At 37.3% G+C, this 26,135-nt stretch overlaps 1 protein-coding gene across 5 annotated transcripts in view; it reads right to left on the minus strand.

Annotated features, from left to right (window-relative positions):
- The window catches only part of EPM2A (EPM2A glucan phosphatase, laforin), a 298,299-nt gene that overhangs the window by 147,662 nt on the left and 124,502 nt on the right, over window positions 1-26,135 (minus strand). For 3 of the 5 annotated variants that reach the window (XR_012031346.1, XR_012031344.1, XR_012031341.1), the window contains exon 5: window positions 2,753-2,922. Coding sequence is in view for 1 of the 5 variants with exons in the window: in XM_072826752.1 (XP_072682853.1) it covers window positions 17,934-17,942 (9 nt within the window). In the remaining 4 variants the exon portion in view is untranslated. Of the gene's footprint in view, window positions 1-2,752; window positions 2,923-16,016; window positions 17,943-26,135 lie in introns of those variants that run through there. The other 2 variants (XR_012031351.1, XM_072826752.1) reach the window with 2 other exon arrangements.

Raw genomic sequence — 26,135 nt, forward strand, 5'->3', positions numbered from 1 at the left:
TTTATTTGCTTTAGTAATTTGCACACCCAATGTGGGGCTCAAACTCATAACCCCAAGATCGAGATCCCATACTCTTTAAGTACACACTCTTTTCACAGATTGTGTCTCTTCATTTGTTCAAATATACAAAGATGTAATATGTGTACCATAGGTTTTTAATTTCACATTTTTGTTGCTTTTTAAAATAAAAATATTTAAATTGGGGGGTTTCAGTCACTTATTCTAGGTAGAGGACAAAAATATTTTTTTTGCATATGGATTTTGAAACCAGCCACATTTCAATCCATTCATTTCCAGATAATTGTTTTTAGTTAGGCGATTATATCATTGCAAATAATGATTTTTGGTTTTGTTTGCAAAAGTTTTTATACCCCCCTTCTCTTCCTTTTTGTTTATCTTTAGCTCCTTGAGTAGCATGTCCAGAATAGCGCAGTAATAAGAATTATCTGCACCCCTGTCTGTATCTCGATTTTAACGGAAAAGCCCACTGATGAATAATCATGCTGGCCAGTGGGATCTGGCCTCTTGGAACACAGTGTGATAAAACCAGGCATTAATAACAAAATGTTAGCCCAAAATAATAATAGAGGAAACTTAACTGTTCCAAACAACAACTTCCTTAAAACTCAAGGAAGTATCCTTATACTGCTAGTGTTCTAAAACACCATATCAATAATGTATGTTGTAATTCATCAAATGTATTTACTAATGTTTACTGAGATTAACAAATAATTTTTATCCTTTGGTAAAATATATTAATAGATTTCCTGGTGAAACATTCCTACATGGTTGGTAATTTATTAGTGCTTTTTTATAGTGCTGAATAAAATTTGCTGATATTTCATTTAGAATTTGACTATTTGCAAATAAAAATAGTCAAATAAATAAATTGGTCTTCAGGATTTGCATGTGTATACTCATAACTTCCATTTTCATATTATTATTATATGGGAAACTTTCCATTCTTTTTATAAAATAGTTCCAGTGATGTAGAAATATTTATTCCTTGAAGATTCTTAGAACTTCTGTGTAATATAAACTTTGTATTTTTCTAAAAGTGTGTGTTTGGTTTTCTGAAGATAAGTTTTTAATAACATATTTCTTCTTTTCAAGATTCCTTTTTCCTCATTATTTTTTATAATTTCAGTTCTGCTGGGAAAATTATGTTTCATTAAAATTTTTAAATATATTTTTATAATATGGCATTGTGTTCCCATTTTTTAAAAAATGTCCTTTTGATCTGGGAATGCCTGAGTGATTCAGTAGGTTAAGCATCTGCCTTCTGCTCAGGTCATGATCCTAGCCAGGGTCCTGAGATCAAATCCTGCATTGGGCTCCCTGCTCCATGAGGAGCCTTTTCTCACTCTGATTCTCTCTCTCTACCTCATGAATAAATAAATAAATAAAATCTTTTAAAAATATATTCTTTTAATCTGTAGTTGTACCACTTATTTTCCATATAATACATTTGTATTTTCCTGATGTTTTTTGTTGATTAATATTGTCAGAGGCTTCTTAAGTCTTTTGACCTTTTCAAAGAGCTAGGTCTTATATATCAAGTCTACTTTTTTTCTTCTAATTCATTCATTTCTGTTTAAATCTTAACTATCTTTTCTTTATTTTGTTTTTTAATTTTTTCAAGTTTTTTAAGTGAATGTTTCCACTTATTATATATTTCTTATAATGAAATTATTTTAGCACTACAGATTCTCTTCTGAGTACACCTTTCTCTACATCCCACAGGTTCTATAATTTCTATACTTAGTCTTTATCTTTATTGAAGAAACATAATAGCTCTCAGCTGCAAGTAGTGCCATTTTTCCTTCAGAAGGCTTTAGGGAAAATGTAGGAGTATTTAGATTAGTCACAAGTTCCAGGAGGGGCTACTGGCATTGTATATCCAAAGATTAGGTGTGCCAAATGTCCTACAATGCATAGGATGCTCCCCGGAAGAAAAGCACTGACGCCCAAAACCCAATAATGACCCTATTTGGAAACATTACAACATGTTCAGTATATAGCATAGACAAAAATATTCTCCTACATCCCCAACCCCACTCCCACTACCCAGGAACAATCACTTTCTATAGCTTTTGCTATTTATTTTGGGATTTGCTCCACATCTCTAAAAAATATACATCTGATGCATATTGTTAACTATGTTAGACTTCCTACTAATTATCCTGTTAGATTAAAATCTCTTAGGTTTCCTGTTCCTCTTTTCCCATGTTCTCAATATTGTTATATCACAGGTTTTATAGTATATATATTGAATACTTTTATTATAACTATGTAGATATTTTCTCTACTTTTGATTATATTAATTCCTCTTCTAGTGCTTCTTCTAATTCTTCCTGGAATTACAAAATATCTCTCTTTTATTTCATTTATTTTCATTTCTTTAAATCTATGGATGGCTTCCTATACCTTCCACAATCATATAAAAATATCACTCAATATACTTTTCTACACCGTCATACTGACAAGGTAATAGCTCCATTTTTTTAAGATTTTTTTTTTTTTTTTTTTTTTTATGATAGACATAGAGAGAGAGAGAGAGGCAGAGACACAGGCAGAGGGACAAGCAGGCTTCAAGCGGGGAGCCTGAGGCGGGACTTGATCCCGGGACTCCAGGATCGTGCCCTGGGCCAAAAGCAGGCGCTAAACCCCTGAGCCGCTGAGCCACCCAGGGATCCCCAATGGTTCCATTTTTTAACTAGAGATACTTTCACTCTTCCAAGAACTCTCTTACCTTCTGACTATCACGTGAATTGGATTCTTTCCAAGCCTTCAACAGAATTGTCATTCCTCTTTACTTTCTTCTATGCTGTATCCTGTTCGTTGGATCTTAGGTCTTCCTCAATCTTGGTTTATTCACTTGTTTTGACAGGAAAACATTCTTCATTAGGTTCTGAAGAAGTGCTGAACAGGAAATAAATTTTTAAAGACTTTATATGTCTGGAAATATCTTACTCTGCACTTCTATTGATTGATAATTTGGCTAGGCATAGAATTGTTTTCCTAATGGGAAGACTGCTTCTTTGTTTTCTATCATCCAATATTTATTTTGAGCCACTCAAATTCTTTGTATCTGACTTCTTTACTTTTAATTTTAGGTAGCTTTTAGGGTCTTCTGATATTCTAAAATATCATGATTAAATGTCTTGATATGACTTTTCTAATTACTTCTAAACATTCAGGAATAAAGTTTACTGAATATTATTGTGCTGAATATTCAGTGAACTTTTTCTTTTTTTTTTTTTTTATGATAGTTACTCAGAGAGAGAGAGAGAGAGGCAGAGACACAGGCAGAGGGAGAAGCAGGCTCCATGCACCGGGAGCCCGACGTGGGATTCGATCCCGGGTCTCCAGGATCACGCCCCTGGGCCAAAGGCAGGCGCCAAACCGCTGCGCCACCCAGGGATCCCATTCAGTGAACTTTTTCAATCTGAAAATTTATGTCCCTCACTTTTGAATGATTTTCTTTACTATGTCTTTGACAATTTCCTCCCCAATGCTTTATCTATATTCCCTTTCTGAAATTTCTACTACTTAAACACTGTTCTTCTGGCCTTTATTCTCTTATTTTGTTTTAAACAAAACTTTATTTATTTATTTGAGAGAGAGCAGGAGCTGGTGGAGAATAGAGGGACAAGGGACAAGCATAGTTTATCCCTGCATAGCAGGGAGCCCAACATGGGGCTCAAGCCCAGGACCCTGGTATCATGACCTGAGCTGAAGGAAGACACTTAACCAAATGAGCCATCGAGGTGTCCCAGTTTTCTATATTATCTGTACCCATTTCTGTATATTCTGATATCTTTCTTACATATATGGGAAGAGTTCCTATGTACGTGGTAATCCTTAGTTTTTCTTACATATTTAAGAGTGAAACATTAAAAATCTCATTAGACTCTGCCTTATATGTATGATCATAGTTCTTTGTAACTAGACTCCATTCTAGGCCATTCTATGGTAACTTTCTTTTTAATGAGTCACTTAAATGTCTATAGCAAACTGCGTCTGTCATCTGTAAACATGATATAGCCCTCAATGTATATAAATTTCCTTTTATTTTCTTCAACAAAGTATTATAATTTTCCTTATAAATTACATACATATTCTTTTAGTAGAATATCGAAGTAAATAATGTTTTTTTTCTATATGTTACAAAAGTTATATTTTACCTTATAAATTATATTTTCTGTTTTTTTCTTTTTTGTATATTTTTTATTGGATTTTGATTTGCCAACATATAGTATAACACCCAGTGTTCATCCCATCAAGTGCCCCTCTCAGTGCTCATCACCCAGTCACCCCATCCCCCCCTCACATCCCTTTCCACCACTCCTCGTTCGTTTCCGAGAGTTAGGAGTCTCTCATGTTCTGTCACCCTCTCTGATGTTTCCCACTCATTTTCTCTCCTTTCCTCTACAATCCCTTTCACTATGTTTTATGTTCCCCAAATGAATGAAACCATATGATGTTTGTCCTTCTCCCATTGACTTACTTCACTCAGCATAATAACCTCCAGTTCCATCCACGTTGAAGCAAATGGTGGGTATTTGTCGTTTCTAATGGCTGAGTAATATTCCATTGTATACATATATCACAGCTTCTTTATCCATTCGTCTGTCCATGGACACCGACGCTCCTTCCACAAAAGTTTGGCTGTTGTGGACATTGCTTCCATAAACATTGGGATGCAGGTGTCTCTGTTTTACACTGCATCTGTATCTTTGGGGTAATCTCCAGCAGTGCAATTACTGGGTCATAAGGCAGTTGTATTTTTAACTTTCCAATTTTTTGAGGGATGGCTTGTATTGCAATGCATTTCCCCCTCAGGACTGCTTTTGCTGTCCTTTGCTTTGAGGAACCTCCACACAGTTTTCCAGAGTGGCTGCACCAGTTCACATTCCCACTAACTGTACAGAAGGTATCCCCTTCTCCACATCCTCTCCTGTCTTGTTAATTTTCACCATTCTCACTGGTGTGAGGTAGTATCTCGTTGTGTTTTTTTTTTGATTTGTATTCCCCTGATGGCAAGTGATGCGGAGCATTTTCTCATGTGCTTGTTGGCCATGTCTATGTCTTCCTTGGTGAAATATCTGTTCATGTCTTTTGCCCATTTCAGGATTGGATTGTTTCTTTGCTGTTGAGTTTAATAAGTTCTTTATAGATCTTGGGTACTAGCCCTTTATCTGGTATGTCATTTGCAAATATCTTCTCCCATTCTGTAGGTTGTCTTTTAGTTTTGTTGACTGTTTCTTTTGCTGTGCAGAAGCTTTTTATCTTGATGAAGACCCAATAGTTCATTTTTGCTTTTGTTTCCCTTGCCTTCATAGATGTATCTTGCAAGAAGTTGCTATGGCCAAATTCAAAAAAGGGTGTTGCCTGTGTTCTCCTCTAGGATTTTGATGGAATCTTGTCTCACATTTAGATCTTTCATCCATTTTGAGTTTATCTTTGTGTATGAATGATGTAAGAGAATGGTCTAGCTTCATTCTTCTGCACATGGCTGTCCAATTTCCCAACACCATTTACTGAAGAGACTGTCCTTTTTCCAGTAGGTAGTCTTTCCTCCTTTGTCAAATATTAGTTGACCATAGAGTTGAGGGCCCATTTCTGGGTTCTCTATTCTGTTCCATTGATCTATATGTCTGTTTTCGTGCCAGTACCATACTGTCTTGATGATCACAGCTTTGTAGTATAACATGAAATCTGGCATTGTGATGCCCCCGGCTCTAGTTTTCTTTTTCAATATTCCCCTGGCTAATAGAGGTCTTTTCTGATACCACACAAATCTTAAGATGATTTGTTCCAACTCTCTGAAGAAAGTCCATGGCATTTTGATAGGGATTGCATTGAATGTGTAAATTGCCCTGGGTAGCATAGACATTTTCACAATATTAATTCTTCCAATCCATGAGCATGGATTATTTTTCCATCTCTTCGTGTCTTCCTTAATTTCTTTCAGAATTGCTCTGTACTTTTTAGGGTAGAGCTCCTTTACCTCTTTGGTTAGGTTTATTCCTAGGTCTCTTATGCTTTTGGGTGCAATTATAAGAGAAATTGATTCCTTAATTTCTCTTTCTTCAGACTCATTGTTAGTGTATAGAAATACCTCTGATTTCTGGGCATTGATTTTGTATCCTGCCACATGGATGAATTGCTGTATAGGTTCTAACAATCTTGGGGTGGAGTCTTTTGGGTTTTCTAGGTACAGTATTATGTCATCTGTGAAGAGGGAGAGTTTGACTTCTTCTTTGCCAATTTGAATGCCTTTTATTTCTTTTGGTTGCCTGATTGCTGAGGCTAGGATTTCTACTATGTTGAATAGCAGTGGTGAGAGTGGACATCCCTGTCATGTTCCTGATCTTAGGGGAAAGGCTCCCAGTATTTCCCAATTGAGAATGATATTTTCTGTGGGCTTTTCATAGATGACTTTTAAGATGCTGAGGAATGTTCCCTCTATACACTTTGAAATGTTTTGATCAGGAATGAATGCTGTATTTTGTCGAATGCTTTCTCTGCATCTAATGAGAGGATCATATGGGTCTTGTTTTTTCTCTTGTTGATATGATCTATCACATTGATTGCTTTACAACTGTTGAACCAGCCTTGCATCCCGGGGATAAATCCCACTTGGTCATGGTGAATAATCTTAATGTACTGTTCGACCCTATTGGCTAGTAGCTTGTTGAGAATTTTTGCCTCTGTCTTCATCAGGGATATTGGCCTATAATTCTCCTTTTTGGTGGGGTCTTTGTCTGTTTTTGGAATTAAGGTGATGCTGGCCTCATAGAACGAGTTTGGAAGTATTCCATCTCTTTCTGTCTTTCTGAACAGCTTTAGTAGAATAGGTATGGTTTCTTCTTTAAACGTTTGATAGAATTCCCCTGGGAAGCCATCTGGCCCTGGACTTTTGTGTTGGGAGATTTTTGATGACTGCTCCAATTTCTTCCCTGGTTATTGGCCTGTTCAGGTTTTCTATTTCTTCCTGTTCCAGTTTTGGTAGTTTGTGGTTTTCCAGAAATGTGTCCATTTCTTCTAGATTGCCTAATTTATTGGTATATAGCTGCTCATAATAAGTTTTAAAGTCATTTGTATTTCCTTGGTATTTGTTGTGATCTCTCCTTTTTCATTCATGATTTTATTAATTTGAGTCTTTTTTTCTTTTTAATAAGGCTGGCTAATAGTTTATCTTATTAATTCTTTCCAAGAACCAACTCCTGGTTTTGTTGATCTGTTCTACAGTTCCTCTGGTCTCTATTTCATTGAGTTCTGCTTGAATCGTTATTAACTCTTCTACTTGGTGTAGGTTTTATTTGCTGTTCTTTCTCCAGTTCCTTTAGGTGTGAGGTTAGCTTGTGTATTTGAGTTTTTTCCAATTTTTTGAGGGATGGCTTGTATTGCAATGTATTTCCCCCTCAGGACTGCTTTTGCTGTATCCCAAAGATTTTGAACGGTTGTATCTTCATTCTCATTAGTTTCTATGAATCTTTTTAATACTTTAATTTCCTGATTGACCCATTCATCTTTTAGCAGGATGCTCTTAAACCTCCATGTGTTTGAGTTTCTCCAACATTTCTTCTTGTGACTGAGTTCTAGTTTCAAAGCATTATGGTCTGAAAATATGCAGGGGACAATCTGAATCTTTTGGTATCTGTTGAGACCTGATTTGTCACCCAGTATGTGGTCTATTCTGGAGAAAGTTCCATGTGAAGTTGAGAAGAATGTGTATTCAGTTGCATTCAGACGCAAAGTTCTGTTTAGATCTGTGAAATCCATCTGGTCCAGTGTACCATTTAAAGCTCTTGTTTCTTTGGTGATGTTGTGCTTAGAATGTCTGTCATTTGCAGAAAGTGCTGTGTTGAAGTCTCCTCCTATTAGCGTATTATTGTCTAATATCTCTTTAGTTTGGTTATTAATTGATATACTTGGCAGCTCCCATATTCGGGGCATAAATATTCATGATTGTTAGGTCTTCTTGTTGGATAGACCCTTTAAGTATGATACAGTATCCCTCTTCATCTCTTACTACAGTCTTTGGTATAAACTTTTAATTTATATGGTATGATGATTGCTACCCCAGCTTTCTTTTGAGGACCATTTGAATGCTAAACGGTTCTCCAACCTTTCATTTTCAGGCTGGAGGTGTCCTTATGTCTAAAATGAGTCTCTTGTAGATAGCAAATGGGTCTTGCTTTTTTATCCAGTCTGAAACCCTGCATCTTTTGATGAGATCATTTAGCCTATTCATATTCATAGTTACTATTGAAAGATATGAATTTAGGATCATCGCATTACCTATTCAGTCCCTGTTTTTTTGTTTTGTTTTGTTTTGTTTTGTTTTGATTATTTCTTTGGCCTTCCTCTTTCTTTTACAGAGTCCTCCTTAATATTTCTTACAAAGCTGGTTTGGTTGTCACATATTCTTTCAGTTTCTGCCTATCTTGGAAGCTCTTTATCTCTCCTTCTGTTCTGAATGAGAGCCTTGCTGGATATAGTATTCTTGGCTGCAGGTTCTTCTCATTTAGGACCCTGAATATATCCTGCCAGACCTATCTGGCCTACCAGGTCTCTGTGGAGAGGTCTGTTGTTAATCTAATACTTCTCTCCATATAAGTTAGGGATCAGTTCTCTTTCTGCTTTAAGGATTTTTCTCTTTATCTTTGGAATTTGCAAGTTTCACTATTAAATGTCAAGGTATTGAATGGTTTTTACTGATTTTGGGGTGGGGGGGCACTCTTTATCTCCTGGATCTGAATGCCTGTTTCCCTCCCCAAATCATGGAAGTTCTCAGCTATGATTTGTTCAAATATGCTTCCAGGCCCTCTGTCCTTCTTGGCACTCTCTGGAACCCCAATTATACATAGATTCTTTATTCTGAGCCTATCATTTATTTTCCTTAACCTTTCCTCATGGTCTTTTAATTGTTTTTCTCTTTTTTCCTCAGCTTCCTACCTTGCTATCAACTTGTCTTCTATGTCACTCAGTCTTTCTTCTACCTCATTAACCCTCATCATTAGGACTTCCAGTTTGGATTGCATCTCCTTTAACTGATTTTTTATTTCAGCCTGATTAGATCTAAATTCTGCAGTCATGAAGTCTCTTGATTCCTTTATGCTTTTTTTCCAGAGCCACCAGTAGCTTATAATTGTGCTTTTGAAATGGCTTTCTGACACTGACTTGTAATCCAAATTCTGTAAATCTGTGACAGAGAGTACTGTTTCTGATTCTTTTTTTTGTGGTGAGTTCTTTGTAGTCATTTTGCTCAGTGCAGAATGGCTGTATGAGCAGGCTGAGTCGAGAATATCAACCACAACCTAAGTAAATTTCATCCTAGATGATTCTGATGAGGTCAGAGACCAGAAATTGAAAACAAAGATCAGACCGAAATAAAACAAAAGGACCACTAAAGTGAAAAACACATTTGATAACAAAGTAGGAAAACATAAATGGCCAAGAATCCTAAAGAAGAAGAGGAAAAAAGAAAAAAAGAAAAAAAGGGGGGAGGGACTGGGAGGTGGTGGTGGTGACAAAGTTGTAGTGGAGGGAGAATGTAGTCTACCTGAGGAGTTGTAGAGGGTGATCCTCTTGGTTCTGAGTATATTAAGTTTTGTATGTTAGAAGATGCTTAGTCCCAAATTTATATAAACCAGAAATACTTGTAGAAGGCCCCAACATTGACCACCAAAACACAAATTAGATAAAAGGGGGGGGGGGCAGAATGAGAATGAAGAGAGAAATCTCACAGAATGAACTAGCTCGGTGTTCCACTTGGTTCTAGGTGCACACTGGTCACGTTTTAGAAGGTATTACCTTCTGCCATTATTGTACAAAATGAGGCAGAGAAAACAAAAAACACAAAACAAGACAAAACAAAAAACAACTCTTGTATATCTCTCAAAATTAAGTTGAGTATGTTGAAAGGAATCTAGAAGTGGAAACTATATCTAGGACCTGTAATTGTAGAAATATGAAAGTCAAAAGGGAAGAATCTTGGGCAGCCCGGGTTGCTCAGCGGTTTAGCACCACCTTCCGCCCAGGGCGTGATCCTGGAGACCTGGGATCAAGTCCCACGTCAGGCTCCCTGCATGGAGCCTGCTTCTCCCTCTGCCTGTGTCTCTGCCTCTCTCTGTATTTCTCATGAATAAATAATTTTTTTTAAAGGAAAGAATCTTAAAAATGAAGAGGTGGTAAAATATTGTAGTTAAGGTGGGAAAAGAGAAAAAAATTGGAAATTTACAGTCTGATATAAAAACGAGTTGTACTGGCAAAAGGAAGAAAAAAAATAGAGGGGTACCCTCTGGTTCTATATACTGCAAATCCTTCAACTTCCCCTGGAGCTTTCCAGCGCTGCTCAGTCAAGAACTTGCTCTTCCCCTGTCCTTCCAGCTGGTCTTCTGGGGGAGGGGCCTGCTGTGCTGACTCTCAGGTGTGTGCACCTGGGGGAGTCGCCCAGCCCCCTGCCAGGTGCACCGCTCAGTGGTAGCTGTTGACCCAGTGAGGCCCCTGTTACCTGGGGCCCTGCCCCTCCCAGTCACAGGGTGACACCAGGAGGAATAACCCCACTGGCGGCAGCCAGGTCCCCAGCCCTGGAGTCATCTCCCACAGTAACTACTGCAGTCTCCCAGTCCACACTGGCCTGGATGCTCCCAGGGGCGCTGACCTGCACAGCTCGGGTCCTGCAGACCTCTGGCAGCAGGAGCGTCCTCACTGTCCTGTGCCCTCCCAACCTTTGCCTCTCCCGGAGGGAGCACAGGATCCTGAACTGTGTCCCCCAGGGCCTTGGGCTCCAGGCCTGTGCTGCTGGAATCGCGCTCCCTGGCCACACAGCCCCCTCCTCCTGGAGCCGCTGCCTGAGCTGCTCCTGAGGCCCTGCCGAGTGCTCCAGCCCTTTAGGGAGCTCGGCCTGCGCGGTGTGGCGCACTCTCCCCCAGGGCACACCTCCTCTGTTAGTGACCCCGGGAATCTGGGGGCTCCACTGCCCCTCCTGTGGTTCTCCCCGAGTTTCCTGCTAAGCGCCTCTCCGTCCGGGAAGAATCCATGCCGATTTTTAAAGTTCCTGCTTCTCCGGGGCTGGGCTCTCCTGTCCTGGAGCCTCTGGCCCCCTCCTTAGCCCGGCTCCTCGGGGCCCCTCCCCAACTTGATTCTTTTTTATTTTTATTTTTTTCTGCCTTCCTATCTAACTTGTTAGAAGCCAAAACCCTTCTCTGTAGCATTCCAGCTGTTCTCTCTTTAAATCTTAGGTCAAATTTGTAGGTTTTCGGGATGGTTTGAAAGTTATCTAGGTAAGTTGGTGGGGCCAGTGAGGTGAGGACCCTATTCCTCTGCCACCTTGCCCTCCCATCTAAATTATATTTTCTAATTGATTATTCCTGAAATATCGAAGTGCTATCAACTTTCATTTGTGGATTTTACAATTGACAACCTTGCTAAACTTTTAATTGTTCTAAGTTTTTGTATATTCTATTCTATTTTTAGCCATCACATCATCTGAGAAAAACGTTATTTCCTTATTTTCTTTCTTACACTTGTTATTTCCATTTTTATCTCATTACATTGGCTGTAATAATCATTGTCTATATTTATTGTTTTATGAAGTAGATTTGAGATAAACTCGATTTTTATCCTTTTCTACACAATTTTCTCTTGTTTTGTACATTTTATAAGATACGTGTTTTATTCTCTTATTCAGGAATAAGGCAAGCTGTGCTCTACTTGGAGTTTTTCACTTAACAGTAATCAACAAAATTCACTTCAGTTCTGTGAAACTGAATAAAGGAAATCTCACTTAAAATGGACTTGGGCAAACTGAATTTAACTAACATATAAAATAAAATAAAACAGAGTTGCAAAGCCAGAAGGGAGAGCTTTCACAGGGTACCACTCCCAGCCTTTCCACAGAAGGCATACCTTTCATTCCCACCTGGAAGAAGCTTACTTTACTACTCTAGCAGGGAGAAGGAAGATTTTCTCCTTGCCTGGCAACAGAGCCCAGTCGCTGACAGACTGAGCTCAGCCAATGAAAAGCCACTACACTTCAAACTCCCAGTTTATTCCAATGAACTTTTTGTTATAACAGCCCTTCCCTCACTCCCTCATTCCTCTGCAAAAGAGCATTCTTCTCCTTTGTTCTCTGAATCTACCTATGACTTTGGTTGTAGCTCGCTTGTCCCATACTGCAATTCCTTTTCTATTCCAAAATATAGCCATTTTGCTGATAAAATAATTAGCTGTTTTCCCCTTAAGGTCAGCAGCTCTGGTGTGTGTGCAGACACCTATAGTGTTCCTGTAGTGTTACAGTACAGTGTTACACCTACAGTTACATACAGTGAACAGATTGATAGCAAGAAGGTAGGTCATGTGGCCAGATCTCAATCCACTGAAGTTTCTAACAAAACCCCTCTATCATCTCTGCCTAGTTCTGTTATTTCTGACAACAGAAAACTGGTATTCCTTACATGCAATGATAACAGTCTTCTTTATGGCCACCTCCTACTCCATTCCCCAATCTCCCAATCCCACCCTTACTGTTAGAGCACTTCCCTCTCAACATATACTTATTACACTGTGACTTATAGTACGAAAAATATATATGTGGTCTTTATCTGTGGTTCCTGGCTCATAGCTCCTAGAACCCTTGCCATTTCCTACATAAGGGCCAAAGTGACATCTTTTATTATCATATTTAGTTTTCTTCCCTATTCCTAAAATAGCACCTGAGTGATATAAAACTGAATCTCTTGTTATTCATAACAAGCTCCTTTCAAAAACTTCTGAGTCTATGTCAATGAAACAACTTTTGGAAAGGTCACAGGATGAAGACTGGTTGTAAAGAGAACCAACTTGGGCTTAAAAGGTTGGAACTTTCAGCACCCCCTCCTCCTCTAGGGAGGGGACAGGGTCTGGAGGTTGAATCAGTCACCAAGGGCCAATGATTTAATCAATTACGTCTATGTGATGAAGCCTCCATAAAAACTTAAAGGACAGAGCTTGGAGAGCTCTCAGATTGGTGGACACATGGAGGTACTGGGAGAGGGGCATACCTGCAGAGAGCATGGAAGTTCTGTGTCTTTCCCACATATTATGCCCTTTACATCTCTTCTATTCAGTTGTCCCTGGGTTAAATCTTTTTATAATAAACTAGTATTCTAGTAAGTAAAACGTTGCTCTCAGTTCTGTGACCTGCTCTAGTAAGATAGTTAAACCCAAGGAGGGGTTGTGGGAACTTTCAATTTAGAGTCAGGTTGTCAGAAGCACTGGTGACTGCCTGGACTTGGGATTGGCTTTTGGGGGGTGGGAAGTTTTGTGGGAAAGAGCCCTTAAACTGTGGGATCTCATGGTATCTCCAAGTAAATAGTGTCAGAGTTGAGTTAAATTGTAGGTCACCCAGCAGGTGTCACAAAATTGCTTTGTATTGAGAGGGCGGAATCACACATTTGGTGATCAGAGGTATAAGAAGCAAAGCAGTATTATAGCAGAGTATGGAGATTAGAAGAGACATACAAGAAGAGAAGTTTTCCTTATTTTTCAGATTTCCCCCTGGGTTTTGCAATATCCACTTGATTTGTAGGTAACTGGCAATGAAAGTTTCTTAAAGGGTGCATTTCAGTCATCAACTTATTTCTTTTATTGTTTCTCTTTTCCAAATCCACCCTTCATTGTCTGTTTGTGATACTAGAATAGTTTTCCCTGGTCAGTTGGCTTGATGTTAAGCTTGGTCAGTAGAGGGTGCTGGAAGGACATTGAAGGAGAAAAGGATTTTCTGATGCCTGGTTATGCTCTTTTCACTTTGTTCCCATAGCAATCTGCAGCACAGGACACCCTACGGGCAGCTTCCACTGGCACCCTAGAGGGCAATATCCCAGCAGATGGCTTCTCAATGAGTTCTTCAGCAGGGCACCTTCTCATGGATGGCTTCCCATATACTAGAGGACAGAGTTCTGACAGCACTTCTGCAAGGTCTTCACCATCCAGCAGGTCATGGTTGTGGTGTCTCCAGTGAAGTCTGAATCTCATGTTGTCGCAGGAGAGAGGAAGATAGGATCTTCCAATTTCGTTTCTTCCTTGGATGCTCCACCTCAGTCTTAGCAGCCCATGTCTGCTCTTATTCCTCCATTCTTATGTTTTCTTTACTCCTTAGTAGGTAAACTTCTGTAATAGTTAATACTTCTTTATATTAAACTTCCCTTGTTTATATTACTGTGTGACATTTCGGTCTCCTGATTGGACTCTAATATAGGATGTGGTATAGCCTTCTTGATATCACTTTACCTATACTGACTACAGCTCTCAGAATTTACCTGTTTTTATTTAACTTAATGTAATTTAGTTTAATTTAATTTGGTGCATTGATAAGTATATTTGAAACATTATCAAGTTACACTAGCAAGGGTCAACTTTACTTTTGGTTTGACATCAATGACAACCAGGTCATCTGCTTACAGTATTACAGATCTGATCATCGGAAGGATTTTCCACAGACTACCTCTGACTCTGTACTTTTCACATCTTGTTTTCCTCCATTTCTCACAAATGTGTGGAGTTGGCCCCTCGAAGCCACATTCATATTATGATATGACCTCTGGCCCTGTATCTTCATATTACAATGCCAGGTAAGTTAGCACAGCGAGCAAGAGGAGTATTTCAGGAAGCCATTTCTATATCAGGATGGTTATCAATAGTTTAACTTTGCTGAGAAGTGGCTGTAAATGACACAAACATATCCCATTAAATGCAAGTTAAATACCCTAAATCAATTTCCTCTTAGATGAGTCTCATAAATTCCTGGAGCAGCTTCAAAATCATCTGACACAAGAGGAGGGGAAGTAGGAGCAGAAAAAAGTCTTAACTTGATGAGACTGAAATTGCTTACTTTTCCAAATTTTACCATACATACATAAAAAAAACCAAATGACTGAGACATCCTGGGTCCAAAGACAAAGCAACAGAAGCATTCATGCCGGCATCCATGCCCTGTGTTGTCAAGATTCTCTGTGGTCTCTGTGGCCACAGAGGAAATAGCCACTGAAGTCACCTCCACTGGTGCAACGGGGTCTCATTTCTGGCTGTGACTTTCCCAAGCCTGTGAAGCTACAAATACTCCATAGTGTATGCTTTTGCTGCACAAACTATCTAGAAAATAAACTATTATTTCCATTTTTTTTCAAAACTTTTTCTTTAAAACCTGACCGCTGAAGTCAGTGAGCCTGACCCTTCAACGTGTATTGCGCCATTGACTGGATGGGAGTGAAATCTTTCCCAAATCTCCAGTCCAGTCAGATTCTTTTGCTGTGTGCCCTCCTAGAACTGCAGTTAAGGCACTATTTTAGTTTTTATTATACATTTTTATGTGATTAATTCATTGGCATCTCTCCCTCCCAAAGACAGAATACTGAGATCAGGGATTATGTCCATTTTAGTTCATAAGTGCTTAACACTTGACATTTAGTAAGTGCCCAATAAATGTTCATTCAAGAAAAATAAAAGCACTTATCAAATGAATCAATTCTTCCTGTTTTATCTGTTTATCCGATACTTGCCATTATTACCATATTTAACACATTCTATTGATATTCTCTATTAGCATGTCTGCCCACACTACTTGATTATAAGCTCCTAGAAGTTTGACATTATTTCTCAGTTATTTAGAAATCCCTGGTATGTAATAAACATTTACTCAACTGATTTGTGCCCTGAACAGAGAATTAGTATATCTACCAAGTATCTCATGTGGATTATGTAGCTTCTTTTCCTTTTTTTTTTTTTAACCTGTAGATGGAAGAAATTATTCTAGAAATGATCTCCTAGGTTCCCTTCTAGCTTAAAAGCTAAGAGCTATGTGATTCTAAATACAAAATACATTTTCATATCCCAAACCACTAACAGGATCTTAAGTAATTTAAATGGAGGGGAAAAGGCCTTCAGGGTAAATTTGAAGATGTGGGGAGAATTTTCATTAAAATATATACGATGGAAATTTGTTGATTGATTTTTACCCAACAGAATTATAAACAATAAAATGTTTATTCACAAAAGCCAAATTGGATAACCATAAAGAGTTTATGGTCTTTAGGGGCATTGCAGAAAAATCTCTAAAATGTGTATACATTTTTAAAAACGTAACATTTTAGGAAATAAAATAGTTTGTACTTCTTGGGAATTTGAGAAATGTTATTACGCGTGCTGGGTAATATTACCGTATACAAAGATTTGAAAGTTTCCTTTAGGAATTTACTATCATTATCAAGAAAAATATATTAGACATTTGGGCACATTGAACAATTTACGATAATTCTCTTTTAACAAACTTGATTTCTGTAAAGAAAAAAACATGTATATTTAAATAATTCAGTTTTAGCTTCACCTTGCTCTTTTTTTTTAAAGATTTTATGTATTTATTCATATGAGACACAGAGAGAGAGGCAGAGACATAGTCAGAGGGAGAAGCATGCTCCGTGTAAGGAGCCTGATGTGGGACTTGATTCTGGATCCCAGGGTCACTCCCTGAGACGAAGGCAGATGCTCAACCACTGAGCCACCCAGGCGTCTCTCATCTTGCTCTTGACAAATGTAAATTTTATATTGACTCTACAAAAAGCTACTGTTAGAAAATCTAACCCAGGCACAGAAGAATATCTGGAAATACTCTATTCAACATGAAATGTTTTTCCCATGAAGAAAATTTTCCCCATTTAGTTTTATTACAATCTTCAAAATATATAAAGAACACTAATTTACAAAAAAAAAAAAATGCACAGTATTTAGTGTCATTTGCTCCAGAGCCTGAGAATAATTTCCATAAATCAAATAGTTCACTAAGATCCTTCAAAGAAACAGAAAAGGAAGACAATTTGAGAAAAATAGGTAAATGAGAATAGATGCTTTATTTCTCATTTTCTCCCGCAAAATACATCAACAATATTACTTTCTTTTAAAAATAAAATAAAGTATTTTATCTCCATTCCTTCCATCTTCTCCTTTCAAATAATCATGAGAGTCTTAAATATAAGTAGTAGATGGTGTGCTAAAAGATCTAAGTTTGAAAAACTCTAGTAAGGATCACTGGCCTCCAGAGGTCACCTTGACCATCACAATGTCAGATATTTCACTACTTAGGATTCCTTCTTCAGGGATTTCTGCAGTGGAAGCAGGTTTCATTTTGGTGTCTAATTTTGGGGACAGCATTAAATATATTCAACTCTTATTATTTAATCATGTTGCATCTAGAACTTAGACTACAGTCACAGCCCAACCTTGAAAGTAAGTCCCAAGCAGGAAGGAACATCCAATACCTTGGGGAGAGGCCTATAACTGAGGAGGACAGGCAGAGGAATCAGAGTGAGGCACTCTGACATTCATATGGCCTATTGTCACCACAGGGGGTAGGGGAAGGAAAGGAAGGAATTAAGAAAAGTAACATGCCTAAAGAGACAGCAAGAAGACAGTAAAAGTTAAATACACAACTTTGCCAGGACAGATTATAAGTTTCATGGTTGACTTTTCAGAGAAAAATTGGTCCTGAAAACCAAAAAGTGGCTTTAACTGCCAACCTGCCTCTTATTTTTTAAGAAAAAGACTGCTCAGAATTTCCAACAACAACAATAATTATTTAACAATTACAATTGAAACTACATGCTATACTTGGTAAGTAAAATACCCCTTGATTTAGCATGTTTTCATTTGAGTATTTAAAGGATTTTTTTTTCTGTTCCTTATCCTTTATAGAAACAATAAAAAAAACATACTCTGAACAGTTTGAACACCAGCCCTCACTTTGATATCACTCACACCTGGTACCTGGTCCTACCGTGATGTGTGTACCTCAGAAACTGTTCCACTAGCTTTTCCTCTTCTCTGAAACAAAGTGGTAAACAGGAATTCTTCATCTTGAAGTTCAACCACACAGAAAGGAAGGGGTATGATTATGCTGACTGCAAATAACAAAAAGGAATACTTATGTGACTCAGAGGAAGACCAACATTGCTGTCATTCAAGAAAACTTATATTCAGGGGCACCTGGGTGGCTCAGTTGGTTAAGCAACTGACTCTTGATATTTCAGCTCAGGTCATGATCTTAGGATCACCAGATTGAGCCCCTCTAGTCAGGCTCCAAGCTGGTTGTGAAGCCTGTTTAGGATTTTCTCTCCCGGTCCCGCTCCGCTCCTCCCTCCCCGCCCACACACAGGCACACTCCCTTTCTCACATTAAAAAAAAAAAAAAAAAAAAAAAAAACCATTCAGAATATTCTCAGGCAGAGAAAAGACACATTGTTTATAATGCTACTTTCCAGATATAAATGGGGTGGGGTTTTTGGCATCCAATTTCCAATATTCTTTTAACATTTAAGTCCATTAAAATTAAAAAGACTAAAACTTAAAATTTTAAAAATCTATAGTCAAAAAGAAACATTGTCAAATCACTATGTTGTACACCTGAAACTAGTGTGATATGTACCAAATATACTTCAATTTAAAAAAAAGAAACAAAATAAAACAAAAAAATCTGCTTTCAAAGGAAGAAATAACAAAAAGTGACACATCAGGGTTGCCTGGGTGGCTTAGTCAGTAAAGCAAGTCTTGATCTCAGCTTGACCTCAGGGTCATGAGTTTAAGGCCCACCTTGGGCTCTACACTGGGTATGGAGCCTACTTAAAAAGAAAAATTAAATTAAATTTTAAAAACTTTAAAAAAAAAGTGATACATCAAAAAATGGCACATTTAACCAGGTTAGGGATAAATTGTGAAAAAAAAAAAAGGAAACTCATTGCACTTTGGATTTATTGATAAAGAAGCCATATGTAATCCTATCTATTCATCTTACAGTTTTTTATCCTATTACAGGATACTTCTCAAACCTGGTGATTAGCTATGGAAATTTGTTTCTGCCAACTGATAATCTCTTTACCAACAATCTAGATTCTTATTCAGTTTCACTTCCAACAAAAAGAAAACTAAGAAAATGAAAACTAAATCCAGAAATAAATTCAGAAAATTTTGACTCCACATGAAAAGAAATCAATTGTTTATGGTGTTTGCATCCCCTATTCAGCTATTTTAATTCGTTGCATGAATGTCTGTAGGCAGCACATGTATATAATTTAATCTGGCATATTTTAACTGTGTAATTTATTGAATTTCTTAGGCATCATCATTCTTTTTCCCCACTTGTATTTTGTATATAGAAAAATAACCTCAACACCCTGGTATAAATTTTAAAATGTATGTTTTTAAATGCATGTATTTACATTTTATATTAATTTTTCACATTTAAATATTTATATATTGTATTACAATTTCATGTGGAAAACATTTCTAAATTACTAACCAAAATCTATTTGATCAATGCCAAGACAGAAATATTTGCTTCATAGTTTTTTATTAAATATTTTAAATGAAAAAAAAAAGAAAAAAATATTTTAAATGCTATTTTTCTATTTTAAAAGCCATGGATATAGTTTGGGTTGCTTTCGATATAGATTTAAAAAATAAATCAGCTATAAGGCAACATGGCATAACACTGGAGAGTAGGGATTATGGTATCAGACAGCAGGATGTTGATTCTGCTTCAAACACAAACTGTGTGACCTTACAAAAAGTATTAACCTCTCTGTATCTCAGTCTCCTCATCAGCAAATGAGAGCAATCATAGTACCTCCATCAAAGAATTGTTATGAAATCCAATTCATTTTAAACTATTACTGGTACTATTGTGTTCAGCACCAAAGTGATATCTTGATATCGCTTTTATCATCATCTCAAAGAATCAGATGTATACTTATAGCACATGTTTGGCTAGATGCTATGTACATAAATTCATTGATTGAGCCCTCTCAAAGTTTGCAAACGCAAATGTGTACACACAGCCTGCAAAAGAGCAGCTTATATATAACTCTGTGATACCCAAATAAGAACATCACCTATGGGTGTGCTATACTGACATCAGAAACAAGACAAAAGTTAAAACAGAAAAAAAAAGTGATTGCTGAGATAATAAAGTTACTGGAGAATCCTGTATTCCACAAGACAAAGTGTAAGTCTTCTCTGGTTAATCTAGAAAGGTTCATGGAAGAGCAAGGATTGTGACAGTTTAATGATAGGAGAGACACAACTGGGTGGATTTTTTTTTATTTATTTATGTATTCATGAGAGATACAGAGAGAGAGAGAGAGAGAGGCAGAGGCAGAGGGAGAAGCAGGCTCCATGCAGGGAGCCGGATGTGGGACTCGAACCCGGGGACTCCAGGATCACACCCTGAACTGAAGGCAGACACTTAACCGCTGAGCCACCCAGGCATCCCTACTGGGTGGACTTAAAAGAAGAAAATGCTCTTGGCTTATGGGGCTGTTTCCTTGAAGGCTTGGCATTTGGACTGGAATGACTATACCATGGGAGTTTGGGACAGATTTGTCTAACATGAGAAAAGACCCATGATCCAAAGAATAGATACTAAGGAAATGAAATTCAAGGCTTGTCCTCACAGGCTGTGCTGTACAGCATGTACATCTTAGAATTCTGGACAATATAACCAATGACAACATACTACAAGGCTTTGAGGGAAGAGGGGAAAGGGTGCTTAGGGAAGAATGCTAAAAGGCTAAGAGATGGGAGAAGAAAACAATGCAGGCTGCAAGGAGAACAGTGATTTGTGCGTAATAGGTATAGGCAGGGAATCCAGGAGGAGAGTGATGCTGATCAAAATAACAAAATTTAAAAGTATCTGGGACAGGTGTGTTAGCCAACAGGCATGAGAAAAAGGTGACCTAAGATGGGAAGCATGAGACAAAATGATATTTAGTTTAGCAATAAAGTGTGTGAACAGAATGAAGATGACAGAGGAAGTGAAAATGACATGAGTTTGTAGCTTGAAATGGGATGACAAAGCTGCTCTGATGGAGAGAAGAGCAGAACAGAGAATCTGGGAAAAGACATGGCACTGCTCTTCAACCTTCAATTACGATCTCCATCGCAAGTTGTCCCACATTCAGGGTAATTTAAGCCAAGAAGGAGAGCAGGTAAAAGGACAATTACATGTGTACTTGAAAGCTCATGCTTTCTGGTGAGGTCAGCACTTGTTTTCGTAACCTTTTGCTGCTTCTCTCCCCTCCCTGACCTCTGTCAATACCAGTGGTTGGACACTTGGCTGAATGCAGGGGGCAGAGAGCACACAGGACTCAGAAGAGTTCTGTGTACACACAAGATGAGGCACACGCACACACACACACACACACACACACCTTCCAAAGCTAGAAAAAGTATCAGAATTAAACTACTTCATTAATGCCTCTTCCATAATATTTTCTTTTGTAAAATGACTATTTCTGTACTCACAGGAAAAATTGCTTTGTTAACCCCTGGCACTCGTTGCACATGTATTCCCCTCTCAGAAGCAGTTTAAGATCTTGACAAATGGGAGGAAATATTCATTTAACTCCTTAGTTGGTCATCTCTCTTTTCCAGAGGTACAAAGGAAGAAAAAAGCACAATCAACACATTTTCAAACAACAGTCGGTACAGAAGAAGTGCTTCTTCAAGGGCCCATTTAAGTTTAATGTATTTTGAGAAAGCCATACACAGTTGAAGAAATACATACAAGTGTGCCACCAAGAAAACAGAAAAACAAAACAAGTTACTCTCAGAATGAGCATCTAAGAGCCAGCTTGCCTCACAAGCTAAGTACCTCCATTTCAGGATAGACAACAAGCATCTAATTAACACAAATATCTAATTGCTCTAACTGAACAGGCAGCAAATTATGTCAAAGGGAAGAAATTAAACAGCAGGGGAAATAGGGAGAAAACAACTCAGGAGATTATTTATTTGAGAAATACAATCATATTCACAAGTATCCTTCTCTTTAATGTACTTGGCCGAGATGTCATCACAGTAAAGAGTTCTTGTTTTAGGAAACAGTAAAAGCAATCAACTTCTTCCAAGGGGAGGGCAGGAGTGGTATTTAGTAGGAAGGCTAGGTAACTAGTACAATCCTGGCATGTCTGATATACTTCCCTAGAGTAGTGCTCTGAATCAATTAATTTGATTTGACTTCATACTTTGCTCAAAGTTAAAATAATAAATGGAGAGGCAAGGGTCAATATATCTCATCTAACAACAGTCCAAGAATTGTCAGCCAATAAGCTAGAACTGGTTTCAAGAGTCATCAAATTCAAATTTGTTTCACTGACAGATTGAATTTTTGTCACATGTTTTAAAGTGAAATCTTCATAAAGAATTCTGAATAAATATCTTACATGGAAAGTACATGGAGAAGATGATTTACACTCAATCAAGCCAGTTACTTAAACCCTACATGATTTCAGAGGCTGACTGCTGTGGCAAAGATGGCCATTTCATCTCTGCTGGTTATGATCCTGCTTGTCTTTTAAAGTTCTTCTCACTGGGGACACCTGCATGGCTCAGCAGTTGAGCATCTGCCTTGGGCCTCAGGACGTGATCCTGGAGTCCTGGGATCAAGTCCCACATCAGGCTCCCCATGGGGAGCCTGCTTCTCCCTCTGCCTGTGTGTCTCTTCCTCTGTGTGTGTTTCTCATGAATAAATAAATAAAATATTTTTTAAAAGAAAGAAAAAAGTTCTTCTCATTGGAAAAACTAACCTCAGCTCACTCAATTTGGCCTCAGACAAGTTTATTGAAGGATTCCCGACACACATAATGTGAAACCCTCTACAAAGATACAGAATGTTCACACTTATTTAGGCTGCACATTCTCTTTATCCTGTCTTCTCTAACATCACTTGGAAGTGGTAAGAGCTGAGTGAGTATTCAGTTTCCTCTTTGAGCATCAAAGGAGTTTTGTGCTTTCCTCCCATGTCCTTTAGTTGTCTTAGTAAATGTTAATTTGTAGCTTTTACTGTTCAAGAAAAAAGAGGAAATTGAAAGTTGACCTAAATCAATAAAAATTTGAAGCATCGATTCTTATCTATGAAAAAGATCTCAGAAGTCATATGATCAAATTTTCCATCTAGTAATCAGTCCTCTTTAAAACATTTTTGGAGGGAAATTTTTCAACTTCTGGTTTAAACTAATTTAGTGATGGGAAGCTCATTATCTGACAAAGCAATCTGTTTTACCATCTTCCAATTCTATTTAGAAAGTCCTGTCTCAAAGGAAGAGGAAAGTTACCACCCTATAACTCCTGACCATGGATCTTACTTCTGCTCTCTTGGAACAGCAAGTGCTTATTTATACCAATCCCTCAAATATTTAAAGGTATTATTTCTTTCTATAGTCTCTTTTTCTCCAAGTGAATCCTCCTAAGCTCCTTTCCATATATTTTGATAAGTACATCCACTGAACAAAGCCACCATGATTGCTGAGTGAGTGAAGTCCCACCCAACACCTGGAAGACAGTAAGCATTTGCATGATTGTTCAAAATTTTGTAAGTGATAGTACAAAAAGATCTGAGTCTTGTTTTCTCTATCTATACTTTGGAAGAAATCAGAAGTCCTTTTTGGAAAATTGTCTAATCTGGAAATGTCAATATCCTACTTCAAAGTTGACAGAACTGAAGATAATCCTTCAATTGATTAGTAGTCAGAGAAAGAGTTTTGCATTTTTTGTGGTCCGGACCTGAGCATTCCTTGTTTGTATGTTTTTGTGTATAACAAATCAGCTGTTATTTTGTCAGCCTTCTTAGTAGCAAAAAATAAAAAAAAAAAAAAATAGCTGGCTCATTTAAATAACCTAGATTGTTTTCACTTGAACAACCACTAATCCAGGTTTCTCCCTTCTGTATTTTTGCAAAATACTTTATTGATAACATTTCTACCATGAGCCACGGGAAGACTGACTCTGGACTAAAATGTGGATTTAGTTTATGTGTCCTTTATTTCTGTCACTAAAAATGATGATCAAAATTATATATCATAGGTCAAAAGTCCTTTTTTGTGATCTGAAAAAGAGACCACTGAGAGAGAAGATATATTCTGTACAAACCACAGCTATTTTTGTGAAAGTAATGCTTGGCGAAAGAAAATTGGCAAATGCTTCAAACTAAACTAGGACATTTGCTTAGGACATTTCAAAATCATCTTGCAGAAGAAATATGTTTTATATCATTTGTTATTCCTTATGCATATCGAGGACCACTTAGATATATAAATAATAAAATAAATAAATTTTCTTTGTACACAACTCCTACCCCTGCTTGCCAGTGACTGTAGGTAGGGTTCCTTTATCAATCTGGTTTGTGTATGTAATGATCCAGTATCTTCCAAAAAGTGTCACTTCCATTTTCTCATCATCAGCTTAATACATTGAAAATACTCAGGGTGCCTGTGTGGCTCAGTCAGTTGAGTGTGTTTGACTCTTGATCTCAGCTCAGGTCTTGATCTCAGGGTCATGAGTTTAAGCCCCACATTGGGCTCCTCACTGGGCATGGAGCCTACTTGAAAAACAAAAACTCACTAGGTATTATATGTAAGTGATGAATCACTAAATTCTACTCTTGAATCTAATATTACACTATATATTAACTAATTGGAATTTAAATAAAAACTTGAAAAATAAATAAATAAATAAATAACTTGAAACTAAATAAACAAAAAGACTTAAAATTTTCTGTGTACATAAATATAAATCGTTTCAAGGAATGAGTTAATTTTTTATTATCCTTGGAGGAAATAATTTACTATAAGTAGGGAAAAAATCAAAACTTGGTGCTAACTTTAAAAGAAAATACTGACGATGTAATGACACTCACTATAGAGTCTGCAGTTTTCTCTGGAAGAGAGCATTCCACTACTCAGACACCAAAAATGTAACAGGTCACTAGGTTTGCCTAATCTTTTAGCTGTGGGCTTTATTTATGACTTTCTGAGGCCTGCAGCTGTTTATATGCTCAACAATATATATGAAGGAAGAACAGGTGGTCACAACAGATTATTTACTCCCTGGATTATAAGAGAAATTATAGAAACTAGGCAAATTGTTGGATTAGTTGGAAAATACATTCCTTCATCTGTAAAATTCTAGATGTGCAGGAAACTTATGATGATGACCTAAATTCTAGCTCATCATCTTGCTCAGTCATGAGAATGCATCTATCAATCAAATTAACACATAAGTACGGAGACATTCTATAAGTTTGAGACACTGCTCTGATATTTGTGTCCATGAAGTGAAGGATAAAGGACAATACTATATTCAGAGTATCTTTGTTTCCAAAAGTTAGAATTTTACCCTGAAAAATTTATGACATTTCACCTGGTTTTTTTACATTTGCACCAATAGTATTCATAATGTAAGCCTCTCTGTGGTGCAGGTGCTTCAATATGGCACTATTTCTTATATAAAATATGATTTTGATATTGCAAAATATACATATATCCACCCCTACAGATAGAAACAAGGGTTGGACTGAATATGACAAAATGTTAATAGTGTTTGTCTCTTCGTTATTCCTTTTTTGTTTCTTTGATTTTTTTTAATTTTTAATATTGAAATATAGTGATGTACAATGTTATATTAGTTTCAGGTGCACAACATAGTGATTTGACAGTTCTCTATATCATGCAACACTCACCATAATGAACGTAGTCACCATACAAAATTATCACAATATTATTGACTATATTGCTTAGGTTGTACTCTTCATACTTTCCATTCTCGTGACTTATTTATTGTATGACCGGAAGTTTGTACCTCTTAATCCTCTTCACCCATTTTAGCCATTGCCCATCCCCCCTTCTTCATTTTTTTTTAAATTCCAGTTAGTTAACATACAGTGTAATATTAGTTTCAGAGATTCCCCTCCCTTCTGGCAACCATCACTTTGTTCTATTTATGATTCTGTTTCCATTTTTTTGTTTGTTCATTTGTTTTGTTTTTTAAATTCCACATATAAGTGAAATAATACAGTGTGTGTCTTTCTTTCACTTATTTCACTTAACATAATACCCTCTGGGTTCCAACCATATTTTCATAAATGACAAGATCTCATTCTTTTTTGTGGTTGAGTAATATTCCATTCTATATATATATATATACCACATCTTCTTCATCCATACATCTATGGATGGACACTTAGGTCACTTTCATAGCTTAGCTATGGTAAATAATGCTACAATAGCCACAGGGTGCATATCTTTCAGAATTATTGTTTTTAGT

Source organism: Canis lupus, chromosome 1 (assembly GCF_048164855.1).
Source record: "Canis lupus baileyi chromosome 1, mCanLup2.hap1, whole genome shotgun sequence".
NCBI classification, from domain to species: Eukaryota; Metazoa; Chordata; class Mammalia; order Carnivora; family Canidae; genus Canis; species Canis lupus.